The 15,552-nt window shown below is 42.9% G+C and overlaps 1 protein-coding gene across 5 annotated transcripts in view; it reads right to left on the bottom strand.

The window, feature by feature from the left end:
* The window catches only part of CARS2 (cysteinyl-tRNA synthetase 2, mitochondrial), a 52,931-nt gene that overhangs the window by 11,095 nt on the left and 26,284 nt on the right, over nucleotides 1-15,552 (bottom strand). For all 5 annotated transcript variants that reach the window (XM_085898546.1, XM_085898542.1, XM_085898544.1 and 2 more), the window contains 6 exons: nucleotides 10,736-10,786; nucleotides 10,457-10,574; nucleotides 8,999-9,070; nucleotides 2,497-2,602; nucleotides 2,018-2,101; nucleotides 1,582-1,717 (listed from right to left, as the gene is read on the bottom strand). In XM_085898546.1, coding sequence (XP_085754672.1) covers nucleotides 1,582-1,717; nucleotides 2,018-2,101; nucleotides 2,497-2,602; nucleotides 8,999-9,070; nucleotides 10,457-10,574; nucleotides 10,736-10,786 — 567 coding nt within the window. The remainder of the gene's footprint in view (nucleotides 1-1,581; nucleotides 1,718-2,017; nucleotides 2,102-2,496; nucleotides 2,603-8,998; nucleotides 9,071-10,456; nucleotides 10,575-10,735; nucleotides 10,787-15,552) is intronic.

Raw genomic sequence — 15,552 nt, 5'->3', positions numbered from 1 at the left:
TCTAGGTTAAGAATGATGAAACAATTTTGCAGTTATAAAATTTAAATGTAGACACGGTGAATTAGCATGCATGATGGGAAGAGTTGTGACGTTGGACAAATTTCTATTTATAGCCCTCAGATAAAAGGGACGTGCACGGCCATAAGCGTGACAGAAGACACAGGACAGAATAGCCAATTATATAACCGTGATGTCGCCGTGCTGTAATAATCAAAAGGGGGTCAATTAACAACAACAAAAAAAATGCACCTATGCCTGACCTGCGCTGAGGGTGAGTGGGAACAATGAGGGCGAGCGGGAGCGATGAGGGCGAGCGGGAGCGATGAGGGCGAGCGGGAGCGATGAGGGCGAGCGGGAGCGATGAGGGCGAGCGGGAGCGATGAGGGCGAGTGGGAGCGATGAGGAAGAGCGGGTAAGCAACCAAACGATGGTCATGAAGATCTTTCCTCCAAAAGCCAAAAGGAACCCAACAGCAGCAAATTGCACCAACTCCGTCAAACAGAATCAAAAGACCCAGAACTCCTACTTTTGAATTAGGACCCGAGTGCTTACACCACCACCCCCCCCCCCAATTTCCTCCAGGTCACTCGCCACTCTGAGGCACCATGCAATCATATCCCCCCCCCCCAAAAAAAAAGAAAATGCCATCAGCGAATCATGCTCCCCGTGGATGTATCCACCAGGGGGTTCCACTGCGCATGTTATCGGGGCCAATGGAGGCTCAGCATACAGGGGCACTGTATGCGAAACTGAGGGCGATATGCGATACTGCTGCCGTTGACAATATAAGTGGTCGAGGAAGAAAGTTCAAGTTCTCCAAAACTCATGTTAAGTTTCTCAGTGTATGTTTCATTTGAGATCTTGTGAATAACAAAGTTGAAAGTTCATCTTTCTTTGAACAGTAACACACAAATCAGCACAAAATTGTCTTGACAGATGTGTAGCTACCCTAAAACCTCTCCTTTGGAAAGGCAACGTCACCACTGGATCGTCGTCTATCACATACTAGACATATATTGACATACATACTTCACTTTTGAAGAGTTTGAGATTTCTTCGTCGACCACATCTATTCTCAATAGTACCAATTTAGTGTATCCTCCTTAGTGAAGCATATAACACCTGTTGAAACAAGAAGTTGGGCTGCAACCTGCCAGTGGAGTCATCTTCAGTAGTGAAGACTGATTTCTATACACTTGTCATGTGATAAATCCTTCCAGGAGCAACAGCATGCACCACACATTCACCATATGAAGGTGATATCACCGCCTATACTTTTATAGACTTTCTGCAGGTGTAGCACTTTCTGATCACTTGCATGACAGCCAATCACAGTGCACTATATCAGCATGTGACTGTACTATGGAGAACTTCATTTTTACAAGTGACATGCATTTCTATCAGGTTATTTTCATTTTATACCCAGTCCCCCACCCCCCCTTTCAGTTTCCATAATTATTTCCGATACTGTATCATACCAGGAAACTTCTGTGGCAAATGAGATGCAGATCTTTTTCATGGATGAGGAATTCACAAAACAGAATTATTCAAAATGTATCTGCGATGCATGCCCAGTTGCACCTGGAGATAGCTGAACACTCAATGTGCCAGCCAGGACGGCCTGCACCCCACGGTGCTTCCCAGGCTGGTTCTCCAGGGCGTGATGCTTTCCATAGTGCAAAGTCAGGTGCAGAATGCTTTCCATGGGCTGCTTCCCCTGTTTTGTGCACCACATGCAAAAAGAAAAAGAGCAGTTTCTGCTGCTGGTTTGGGTTCACAGGATTCCATAATGGTCTTCAGAAGAAATCATTCATGTACCATGCTCTATAAAGTTTATTGACTAAGCTTGCAGTACTAAGGAGGTCGCCACTCAGACACAGGAATTCAGGACAGGAATTTGGAATTTGGCCAGGGTGCCGGCGATAGCTTGTCAGCCAAAATCCGAACAGAATATTGTATCACACCGATCCGAACTCAAAGATCAGCAATGAGGTGGCAAAACAATACGAGTACTCACCGTCAGGAGACGTACAGTTGGGGAGGCCCTCTCGAAAGCGACCATAGCGCTGCCCAATGGAACTCACATCAAAATACACGTCACCTAGACAGGTGACAAGCCACAAGTTATCAATGAGACCACAACAAGAGGAAAACAAGCTTCCTACCTGTCTAGTATGAATTCAGTTAAAATGGAAAGTACCATTTCATTCCAAACTGCAAAACAGATGTCAGTGTCATTTGTGAGAAGCTGTGAGCCTGTCTGAAATGGGAATTGAAGTTTGAAGCATTTCATGGATAATGGATAACAATATCCACTGTGTGACTTTGAGACAGAGGAAATAATATGGAAGCAAAAGAAGGAATAAATTACTAGTGAATGAAAGGGGAATGTGCAAACGGCAACAAAACTGAAAGCAAGTTTGCAGTCACGTGATTCAAATATTTATCTGTAGTGATGGGCAGTTTTTGTTTTTGAATTTTTTTTTAGGAAGATACCATGAGTTGTAACATAAGCGTTTCCTTTCTGCAGCAGCTGCTTCACAAAGTCTAGGATGGCAGGGATGTGATCCGTGACACGGAAATACATCGATGGTGGAAGAACCTGAAAACAGACTTTGTTTCAAAACCATGTATGACTTCTGCGTGAATTACAAATAAAGTTAAACAGCAAAAGGAGAAGAAGGAATGAAGTGAGAATTGTCAGTGGATACAAGTATCAACAAAGGTTGGGCACTCGAACTTTTACCCATGATGTTGTGAGTCAAATGGAATCATAAGTACCGAGTCATTTATTATCGTTATTATATAATCATCATCACCATCATCATCATCACAGCTCAATGGCCGAGTGAGTAAGAACCGATGGTGTCGTTCTACTGGTGTTGTTTAAAAACATGTTGTTTAGCGTGATGTTGTAGTTTGTGCCATGTCAGTTATTCAGGTAAAAATCCAGAAGTATTTCACAAGATTGAGACCTTGGGACAGTGCTGAGGCCAAATTGAGGATTTTCCATCCGAGCCAAATGAAGGCCATCTCATGTAATTACAAATCTTTATGGTGTTTAACCGCTTCGCTGGCCTTGTAAGATACTTTGACTTAGATCTGGTAATAGACGAATGAAACGATCTCGATTCTATCCTAAAATTCAGGATTTAAATGATGCAAAACGATGTATTCAAACAGCTTTATGGAACTCTCCCCTTTGGGTTGGCACCCTTACCTCACATCTTGCCCTTCTTGATGCCACAGAAAGCAAAGTCTTCTTAGTGTCTCGGCTTGTTACTCTCACATCTCAGACAGGTTGGTTTCGGCTTTGTATTCTACCACCTCCTTTTTGGTCTTGCACCCTCTGCCTTCTCTTGGATCTGTCCCTTCGAGGTTTGGGCAGGGTGCACAAAATCTGCCAGCAACCCTGTTCTTGTCAAACTCCCAAAATTCAGATTCACTGCTCACCTCCACTTCCTCTATTCTCTTGCCTGTGAAACCAACTTCCCTAGTCTGTTCAGTCCCACTCTTCCCTACAGAGCTTCAGGACAGCTGTTCATCACTACCTCAGGTCCAGACTCATGATCTCTTCCACCCCCAAATCCCACTCACTTTTTCCTGGTTATTGTGATTTCCCCTTCTCTCCCTCACCTCTTTTCGTTTGTTAGTTGTCGATTTCTCTGTTCCTTTTCTGTTTCATCTCCACTTTCCCCTCCCTCTTCTTGTGTTTCATTCAGCTTTGCATGCAGCATGGTCACCCCATGTATCCTTCTCCCCCACCCCTTGATTTCACCTCTCTCTCTCCCACTTCCACTCTGCTGTTGGTGTTTCCCCCTCTCCATTTTGTTCCCTTCCGCTCTGCTCCAGCTCTTTCACAAGCCTCGATCATGAATTGAAAAACAAACAAAAAACCAATGTCACCCGCAGGGTGACCCGTATCTTGCCAAAAGGTGACCACGTGTGACTTCTTTAAGGTCACACTGAGGTGAACAGAGCTGCTATCCACCAGGAGCGACTCCTTGAGGAATATCTGCCGACGAGAGATTCCGATGAGAATCGTTCTACAGAGTAACCATGAAAAATATGCTTTTGCCTCATAACGTCACCAAATGACGTCATAATGTCTCAAGCTTGACATATCTTGAAAGCACTCATCGAGGTGTTCAATTTGAGGTTCTACACGATATGGTTCCTAAAACTTGAAAATTTGACCTTGGGGTCAAATATGTTTGACCTGAGGCGCTAACCATGAAGGTCAAGGCCAATCGCCACTAAGAATTAAATCAGCTGAGCGCCAGACCATGAACTATATTCCCATGAAGTTTGAAGACGATCCGATCAAAATTACTCAAAAAATAAGGGTTTTGTCGACTCCCCTGATTTGCGACAAAGTGACCTTGACCTTTGACCTTGACCTTCAAAATTTTATGCGCTGAAAGGGACCTCCATAGGCCTCTGATATGTGAAGTTACAAAAATTTCCAATGATAACTGTGCTCTGCAGAGTGATTTATACGTGATTACAGACCAAAAAAAAACAAAACATATGAAGGTCAAGGCCAATCGCCACCAAAAATTAATCAGCTGAGCGCCAGTCCATGAACTATATTCCCATGAAGTTTAAAGACTATCCGATCAAAATTACTCAAAAAATAAGGGTTTCGTCGACTCCCCTGATTTGCGCCAAAGTGACCTTGACCTTTGACCTTCAAAATTTTGTGCACTGAAAGGGACCTCTATAGGCCTCTGATATGCGAAGTTACAAAAATTTCCGATGATAACTGTGCTCTGCAGAATTTTTTATACTTGATTACAGACAAAAAAAAATAAAATAAAATAAAAAAATAAAAAACATACAAGCTGACTAACATATCTTGCAAAACTTCGTTTTGGTAAGATAACAAACAAACAAAAAACTCTTTGTAGTCTCGTGCTGGCCCAGATTCCAGACACACACTCAACTACAAAAATGTTGTCTCTTGCAGCAAGGAACACCAAATTGTTGAGTGAGCTGGGTACAGTTTCTTGATGGGGGGGACAAGTTCCGATTAATAATGCAGGTTGCGGTGTGGTCAATTTGCGAGAGGACACTGTTTTATTGGCTTCGTAAGAACTTCTTCAAAAGCTTTTCATGCCATAATCTAATTTGTTTTATGAACCTGTTATTTGTTCCCTGTACTGTTGTTAATATCGTGAATCCCTCCACGTGCCTTCCTATACGTACGTACTTGGTCCTGTATATTGATTCCCTGTTGTATCTATTCTGAATTTACATGCGTCGTGGCTCCGGCTCGGCCATATGCTTGTGAGTCTCAAGCAGTGAAACATTATCTTCTTCCTTTTTCTCTCTTCCTGTATCATCCTTCTTTCTGTCTTTTATACCCCCATTAACCCGACCAAACATAACCCTTTTACTTGCACGATATTGTGATTCCTTCCCTCCTTTCCTCTTTTCCTGTTCGTTCATTCCCTTGCTTGGAAGGCAATTCCCTTGCTTGTTGCGGTGAAGGTAGTTTGTTTAATTTTCCAGTTATTTATGTGGCGGGAGGTACACCTTGCCTTTTTTTGGTCTCTGGTTGCTTGTTAAAAGCATGTCACATTTTTAAGCCAATTATCGAACCAGCAACAGCAAGACACTGCTGCTTCCACAAATTATCTTATCATTCCCTTAAGTTAAATTTGCTTCGTAATGGTGCATTTGGTTGTTTTCCCCCAAAATGATAATCTAACGTGAAAGAATTTAATAATCAACACATATTGTAAGTCTTTGTTACCTCGGCCACCGAAGGTGGATGGAGGTTATGTTTTTACCCCTGTCTGATTGTTTGTGAACAACAGGATATCTCAAAAAGTTATGGACGGATTCGGATGGCATTTGGTGGAGAGCTTGGTTTGTGACACCGATTAAATAATTACATTTTGGTGATGATCGGGATCCAGATCCAGATATGACAATTTTTAAAATGGATTTTTGTCCATTGAGAGATAGTCGTGGCCAAAAATATGGGCACCCATGCACTTTTTTCAAATAATGCACCATTTCTTCCAGATAATTGTTGAAATTAAAAAATATTTTGGGAACCACATATGTATTTCTTTGGTTCGACCGGGCGTAGTGGCGTGCGCCTGTAATCCGGCTACTTGGAGGCTTGGGTTGGAGGATCGCTTGAGGACGGGAGCTCTGTGCTTGGCCGTGCTATGAGAAGGTGTAGGGCAGCCTGGAATCATGGCGAAACCCAATCCTTATCCCTGTGTCGTAAGAGGCGACCAGGGTTACGTCAGGAAGGGTATCCGGCGTAAAAAAAAACCTGTGCCAAATCAGTCTGCGGATCATAACGGATGATCCGCTGTGGCGAGCCAAAACGGGAGCAGCCGGAAGAAGAAGATATGTATTTCTTTGGTTTGCAGTAGAACAAAAAAAAAAAAAAGCTGAAAAAATTACTAAATATTACTTTATCTATAATTCCAGGTGTGTGTGTGTGTGTGTGTGTGTGTGTGTGTGTGTGTGTGTGTGTGTGTGTGTGTGTGTGTGTGTGTGTGTGTGTGTGTGTGTGTGTGTGTGTGTGTGTGTGACCGCTGTTTCTCGACAACCACTGGTCCGATATAATTGAAACTTGCCAGGTATATTGCTGGGGACCTGAGTATGTGCCTTTTCAAGGTTTGATATTCATCGTACAAGTGGTTCTCAAGTTATGGCCATTTATTTACCAAACCAATGAGAGGACACGTTGCTGTGAAGGCATGGCCGATGGGGAAAGGGCGCCTTTGTTACCAACGACAGGACACGTTGCTTGGCGTTTTGCACCCACAGTATCTATCTTCTATCTATCTATAATTCCAGCAATCTCTGTTTGTTTGCCTTTCAAAAGGTTTGAAATTAATCAGACAAGTGGTTCCCAAGTTATGGCTAAGTTAGAGCACGTTCCCCATTACGGGTTACAACGTACGGACTTCTGGATAGTGATGACTTACTGTATTCTCATAATTTCTCGATTTCTTATGCGCATTTATAGATAAACACAATGCTCCAATCCAGTCGTCGTTTACGAGAGCGAAGGAACGGCCTGTGTGGTTGTTTGAAAGAATTTTTTTTTTTTTTTGCACGTACGGGCATGCACTAGTTCCACACAGAAATCCTAAAATGGCCCGGACAATGTTATTGGCACCTTGTAAAAGTTGTTAGAAATAATTAGATTTCAAGCATGTGATTCTCCTTCACTTCAGAATTTAACTCACCTATTGTGAGTTGCAGGTGCCTGCAATATAAAAATCACTCACTCAACCAGTTTGAATGGAGAAAAGAGTCATTCTGCTGTTTTGTGTCACTGTGTGTACTGTAATGAGCATGGAGAAAAGAAAAAACCAGAGAATTGTCTGAGGAGGTCAGCCACAAGAATGTAGCCAAGCATGGACAATCTCAAGGCTAGAAGTCCATCCCCAAAGACCTTGATGTTCCTGTGTCTACCATACGCAATGCTATCAGGAAGTTTAAGCCCATGGCACTGCAGCCAACCTCCCTGGACGTGGCCACAGCGAAGACTGCAATGAAGGATTGTTCGAATGGTGGAGAAAGCACCTCGATCAACTGCCAAACAGATTCAAGCTGATCTTCAGGCACAAGGTACGAGTTTCAACTCGCACCATCAATCGCCAACTCGATGAAAGGGGGTTCTATGGCAGGAGACTCAGGAGGACCCCACTGCTGAGAGAGTGACAGAAGAAAGCCCGACTGGTGTTTGCCAAAACACACTTAAACAAGCTAAAATCCTTCTGGGAGAATGTCCTGTAGACAGATGAGACCAAATTAGAGATTTTTTGATAAAGCACATCATCTCTATGTTTACAGAAAACAAAATGAAGCCTTGAAAGAAAAGAACATCTTCCCAGCAGTCAAACATGGAGGAGGTTCAGTGATGTTTTGGGGTTGCTGTGCTGCTTCTCGCACTGGGTGCCTTGAATGTGTATGGTATCATGAAGTCAGGAGATCACCAAGGCATGTTGGAGAGCAATGTTCAACCCACTGTCAGAAAGCTGGGTCTCTGTCGAAGGTCATGGGTCTTGCAGTAGGACAATAACCCCAAACACAATTCAAAAAACACACAGGAATGTTTCAACATAAAACGCTGTACTGTTCTGAAGTGGCCAGCAATGAGTCCAGATCTAAATCCCATTGAACACCGGTGGGGAGATCTGAAAACAGCAGTTGGGAGAAGACACCTTTCAAATCTGGGAGAACTGGAGCAGTTTGCACATGAAGAGTGGGCCAAACTGCTAGTAGAGCGGTGTAGGAAGCTCATTCATGGCGACAGGAAGCGCTTCACTGCAGTTATTTTGTCCAAAGGATGTGCTACCAAATATCAAATCTCGGGTGTCAATAATCTTATCAATGTCATTTCTTTTTATTTTCTGGTTTAAAAGGATATATTAAGTTCTGAATCAAAACAAATGTTCTGTAATATTAACAGTGAAATAAAGAATTGTGGAGACCAAATACTTTTGTCAATTTCAACTTATTTTTAGAGAAAATTGTGAGTTGTTTGAAAAAAGTGAAAGGGTGCCAATATTGTTGGCCACAACTGTAGGGCCAAAAACAACATACACCAGGATATCTCAAAAAGTTGTCAATGGATTCAGACGAAACTTGGTGGATGAGTTGGTTAGGCGACAAGAACAAGCCGATTTAAATTTTCGTTCAGGTCTGAATCCAGATCCGGCCTATCAGTGGGATACAAAACGTAAACCAATCACCCGGCAGATGTGTGCGCTCTTCCAAATACCCTTCTAGTTTAGTTTTGTTTCGATTGTGGAGAAACACTAATCTTAGGTTACCAATTTGGAATTCCCATCGGAGCTTATCGCTCACGATTATGGGATCTCAGGTTAAAATCACATACAGTGTGTTCATTTCTATCGCATATCCAATGTCCATGTAAAAGTATACCTATGTGTCTTAATTGCCTTTATTCTTTGTGTGCTATGAATAAACAACTTTACATAATACAAAGTCATCTTACCCTCAATTTCTTCATATTCTCCTTGAAGTCCTCTTCAAATTTCTTTGTCAATGTATTAGGGGTGATGCCAAGCTGCAGGAAATACAGGAATGCATTTTTTATATCCCTGTGTCAACAATGTTGTACATATCTATTAACCTGCAAGCGTGAAATGCAAAGTGGGGTTAAGAAATTGGTTCACTCTGTCTGTCTGTCTGTCTACTTATGTCCATTCTATATTTTGGACACTGTAGAACATGAATCGGAACACAAACTTTCAGTTTATCAAAACTCTGGTTCTAAATTGTTTCAGTCTGTCTGCTTGTCTGGCAATCAATAATGTGGTGTAAAAGACGGTGCGCACCAAAGACGGTAAATTTCCAAAAGTTTTTTTTTTATAATTTTTCTCCAACCGTTAAACAAAATTTTTTATTTCAAATGAATTATATACTTGAACACTGGAGAACACAAATCACCTTGTTGGCACTTTCAAAAACCTCCAGTTTCATCATACTTGGACAAAATATTACGCCATCTCAACCAATCAAATTTACGGCTCGCACTCTCAGCATTGGGGAATATCGAGGTTCAGACAAAATGGCGGCTCATAGGAAATATACATCATGCTTGGAATTGCAAAGCAAGAGTTGAAAAGACCCTTCCCATGTCCTTTTTCTCAAGACTGTGGGGTAAGGTGTTCTATTAACTCTAGTTTGGTCTCAAATGTATCCCAACCATGGCAATCTGGTCTTTTGATTGGCATTCCACCGTCATGTTCATTGTATTCTGCAGAACATTGGGTCAGTTAGGAAACATTAATGGTTTAATTCACAAGTTTATTCGATTTCTATGAAAGTGGCACTGTCACTTGATTCTGGGTGACAGGCTCAATACAATGAACTCTTGTATTGTAATCTGGTGAATGCAGGTTCAAATCCAAAACCAACTGGATCAGCAAGGCAAACTACGTCGTGTATCCTTTCCCGTGAGCCAATGCATTGGTGGCCGTACAGTCACACCCCAACAAGAACTATTCAACCTGCCAGTTAATGCGTAAGATTGATGGGTCGGCACCATTATCACTACAGTACTGTACTTTGTTCCAAATGTTGGTAGATTATATAATCAGGTGTAATTTTGCACTTTTCATCCTTTTGAGCAAGATCAAGTTCAGCGGCGGATTGGGCTCCATTGACTCCAGCCTTCAGACGGCATTCCAAGATGTCCCAGAAAATCCACACTATTCCTTCTTTTTGAATTTGGTGGCCAGATTAACACAAAATGTTGAACCATCTCTTCCTGGTTATTCCTTCCGGTTTCTCCCTCCACATCCCCACAAACTGCGACAGAAATGATTGATCGATTTTGATGCTGCTTTGTCACATCATGGCATCATGGTATGAAGACAAGGTCACAAAAAAGCCCAAAATAAAATATATATAATGTGCAAGATGGCATCAGTACGAGTGACATTCTTACCTCCTGGCTTCGCTTGATGATCTTGTCGTCGATGTCTGTAATTACCATTGCCATGACAACGTTGATTCCAAAAATATGCATCATAATTCGTCGAATAATGTCGAACCGCATATATGTACTGCAAATACAACACGTCTGAATAAGTGAAACTTGAATAAAGGTAGGTGGTTCTTAACAACACTTGTATTCATGCAAACCTCATTGTCACATTGTCACACAATTCACCATTTTATGTACATTTATAGAGAGAGAGGTATGTGCATTATGCTAAGGCCTTACCATGCATGGCCCAAATGAGTGTGATCGTACACTGTCGGACCACAGCTGTACCTGCAAGCACAACAAGGAATTTAAAAATAATACAATTTCAAGCCAAAAATTCAACAAACAAGAAAGACCAAACGGTGCACTTGATGTGAATTACAACAGCAGAAAAAACTGGAACGGCACTCGGTAGAGCGCAAACCTCCGCCAGGCTGAACAGTTTACTTTTTGTATCCTACTGATAGGCCGGATTTGGATTCGGACCTGAACTAAAATGTAATCGGCTTGTTCTTGTCACCTAACCAACTCATCCACCAAGTTTTGTCAATACTCGTCCACAACTTTTTGATACGTCATGCTATATATGGTTTTTGGCCCTTTCTCTCATGGTGAAGAATCACTTTAAAAGTTTTTTTTTTATAATTCTCATATCCAGATTCGGATCTTCACCAAAATCGAATAAATTTGTCCTCGTTGCACACCCAACCTGTCCACCAAGTTTCGTCTGAATCCGTGCACAACTTTTTGAGATATGTTGCCGACAGGCAGACAAACAGACCGACCGGCATCACAAATCCCCACGTTTCCCACCTAAAGAGCAAAGTTGAAAGATGGCAAAACATTCCACCAGGAATATCCCGATATCACACTTGGAGTTAAATTTTTTCCCCATTTTGACCCCTGTAACTCCAAGTCCCCATCCCCTGGGATACAAACCCGGGGGTGAAATCCCCCCAAAAAAACTCATAACATTTTTTATGCATCCCCCAATGTTCATTGCATATACTGTACAAAGTTTCATTGGAAAATGTACCTGTAGTTGCATTTTTTGGAATTTCAACTTTTGACCCCATCCCAGGGGGGGGGAGGGGAGTATATGACACTTCTCCTGCACCTTGGTGTCATGAGGTGATCATAAATACCAAGTTTGGTGAATTTTGCACAACCGTTCAGGAGATAGCGTGACGGATGGACAGACAGACGGAGCCGATTATAATATCCCCTGTGTTTTTTCAAAAAGCGTGGGGATAATAACGCTTTGAGATACCATACATGGGGAGAGGGGGGAGTGGATCTTTACCTTTCTTTCTCCATATTAATGTGTTGTTAATTCATCAGTAATCACTTATCAAACCGCAATTTAGACCAGCAGGATATCTTCTTGGTAGCCAACTACCTTCTGAGCTGTCTCGTACCTCAAGAGATTCACATAACATTTTTGAATGCAAAATATTGGCTTATGGAAGAGCAAGGAGACAAAATGAGAAACGCACCGTTCTGATTGGGGGACACATTTGGTTGGGGGGGGGGGCGGGGTGGAGGGGCCACCAGTTGGATAAAAGAAGTACGTATTGGAAAGAACAAACATGGAAAGAAGAAAGAGAGAGTGAATGGGGAAAGAACACTGCAATCTCCACAGCATCTGAAATGCATTCTGCCTGGGAGTAGTTTCACAAAAAAAAAAAAAAAAAAACTATCTCACTCTCACTCATCTGCACCTATCCTACCTACCCTCTCGGTGCTGGTACTGAATCCTATGGTGAGGTAGTTACAGTCAAGCAACTTGCTTTGTCAACATGAGAGGCAAACCCAACTGAGGACAACTGTAGATCACTCTATGAGACTCACAACAGGTGTGTGTGTGTGTGTCCATACCAGGAAACATCTTTCTTATCACGACCTTACTAATCCAACAAGTCTACTTTCTCAAGCCTCAGTGAAACATTGTCAAGTCCACTTCTGGTGTATAGTCCTTCTCCATCTCATGCTTACCTTAAATGGTCTCATATCAGACTCCAATTGAGACAAAGAAGAATGTGTCAATATCTCATGTACCCAACCCATCCGACTCTGTCCCCACCTTATCCCCCTCATACCCACTATTTTCTGGACTCTGTGTTTCACACTCGAGAATGTAAAGAAAGCTTCGTGCAGGCTCGACTCTTCATCGACGACAGGCTCAGACTGCATCAGCATCCCATGGTCTCAATTCCTTCTTTTGATTCTCCTTTGTTTACTCTCTTTAGCCTGTCCTCCTTTGACTGCCACTAATCTGCCTCAAAGTGTACCAACATCACCCACAATCACAAGAAGGGAGAAAAACAGATCCTCTAAACTAGGCCAGCAAGCTTACTGGCAACTACAAGCAATATTTATCATTGCTGGTGATGTCAAGTCTTTCCTCTATTCGAACAGTCTGATTTCTGACCATCACAATGGATTCCCTCCATGTCAATCAAATATAGACTTGTTGCTGCTCCTCTCAAACAATGGTCAGAGATCCCAAATATCAAAGAAGAGGAGAGGACTGTTTCTCTGTTACTTGGGGCACTCCAGCCTCCACTGAGAGAGGAGAAGAGATCCAGCTTCCACACACAGACACAGACACAGACACAGACACAGACACAGACACAGACACAGACACAGACACAGACACAGACACAGACACAGACACAGACACAGACACAGACACAGACACAGACACAGACACAGACACAGACACAGACACAGACACAGACACAGACACAGACACACACACACACAGACACAGACACAGACAGACACAGACACAGACACAGAGAGAGAGAGAGAGAGAGAGACACAGAGACAGAGAGAGAGAGAGAGACACAGAGACAGAGAGAGAGAGAGACACAGAGACAGAGAGAGAGAGAGAGAGAGAGAGAGAGAGAGAGAGAGAGAGAGAGAGAGAGAGAGAGAGAGAGAGAGAGAGAGAGAGAGAGAGAGAGAGAGAGAGAGAGAGAGAGCACTCACTGCCTTAAGGGGCTGTCACACCTTGACGCTTTGGCCAGCGTATGGCAAGGTCTCAACATGTATGTAAAACGCTGGCATACGCTGAACTATTGATGTTTTTTAAGTTTTGGGCGTATAATAACGTGTTGGACGTATTAGTAACGTACACAGAACGTTTCAATCACATATAGATAACTTACACCAACGAATGCTGAGCGTGTTGTCAGCGTTCACAACCTATGCCCAACGATAGTCTAACTTATGCATAGCGCGGCAGCGTATCGCCGACAATCACGGAATAGCCTATGGCTCGACGATTCAAATCATAACCGCACTAGACATCGAAGTGTGAAGCCGCTGTCACACCTTGACGTTTTAGCCACCATATGCCGACGTATGAAAAATTTGCCGAACCAAGCTGGCACACGTCTAATACGTTATGAGTAAGTTTTGTATACGTTAAGAGCACGCTGGCATACGCCGAGTACATCGAGAAATTTTCAGCATGTTGAAAATTTCTCGACGTACTCTGCGTATGACACACGTTCCGCATACGCTGGCCATAAGTTGTAGGCACGTTACGTGATCGTTGACACACGTTACTCATATGTCGAAACACGTCGAGGTAATGGTTAGCGTCGGTGTTCCAGACTCCCTGGTTTTTTTTTTTTTTTCTTCGGTACGACAGTGATGTTGACACTTCGATTTCTAGTGCGGTTATGATTTAAATCGTTGAGCGGCAGCCTATTAATTATAACCGCACTAGAAATTGAAGTGTCAACATCACAGTCATACCGAAGAAAAAAAAACAAAAACCCAGGGAGTCTGGAACACTGACGCTAACCATTACCTTGACGCATTTCGACTTATGAGTAACTTACAAGTAACGTGCCTCGACGTGTGTCAACGATCGCATAACGTGCCTACAACACGTTACTCATAGGTTAGAAATAAGTTTCGGGTACGCTAAACATTACCTCGACGTGTTTCGACTTATGAGTAACTTACAAGTAACGTGCGTCAACGTGTGTTAACGATCGCGTAACGTGCCTACAACTTATGGCCAGCGTTATGCGGAAAGTGCGAGTCATACGCTGGCATACGTCCAAAAATTTCAAGCATGGAAAATTTGTCTAACAGCTTGGCGTACTACGACAAATGCCAGCGTGCTCTTAACGTATGCAAACTTACCCATAACGTATTCGACGTGTGCCAGCGTTTTAGCCAAATTTTTCATGCGTCAGGCATACACTGGCTAAATCGTCAAGGTGTGACAGGGCCTTTAACTGAGTGAGTTGAGGAAGTCAGAAAGCTTGGTATTAAGTCGGTCGTGTACGCTGCAGGCAGTGAGCTTGGAAGGCAGAACAGATTGCAGAATGTGTCAAATGCCCGAGATATGGCCTGGGAGATGGTCCTGATCTGTCGTTTGAGATTATCGCCTCCGACCGCCGCTGGGACAGAAGTAGCAGCACGTCCGTAGTTTTTTTTCTTTTTCTTATTTATTCGTATGCAGGCTGCTCGGCTGCATCATTTTCTGGGGGTGTGGCTGTGCCGCTGACGCAAAGCCCCGTTACCAGCACGCTGGTACTCATTTTGCCGACCTCGGAAGGATGAAAGGCTGAGTCAACCCGCCTGGTGTTCATTCAATGGTGAACGACAGGTGCTTGAACTCAAGACTCTAAGATCTTTGGTCAGCCACCTTAACCGTTAAGCCAACACCAGGCCTACGTCCATGACAGTCAAACTGATGGTCAGATCTGGCTGTTTGAAAAGAGGAAAATGTTGGAGATAAGGTCAATGCCTTCGACTCATAGAAAGCATCACCTTCTGCTCTACAACGACCATGGTTAACTTCAGAGAGACCACCAACAGAACGTCTCAAACGAGAGATCAGAGGAATCTCCATTTTAAAATTTAGCTCGCATCAAAACTTTGAAAACGCTGCACAACCCTTTCATGAAACCCTCAAATACGATACCTACTTACGAGGCACGAGTTTACTGCAATGTGCAACGCGAACGTTGCGCTCACACCATGGAACCATTGGAATAGGTATTATTTTGCAGCAATTTATTAACCAC

This window comes from Eptatretus burgeri, chromosome 10 (genome assembly GCF_056783735.1).
Source record: "Eptatretus burgeri isolate ZD-2024b chromosome 10, Ebu_testis_v1, whole genome shotgun sequence".
Taxonomy (NCBI): domain Eukaryota; kingdom Metazoa; phylum Chordata; class Myxini; order Myxiniformes; family Myxinidae; genus Eptatretus; species Eptatretus burgeri.
Note: the sequence above shows the minus strand (reverse complement) of the source record. Positions and strands in the feature narration are given on the sequence as shown.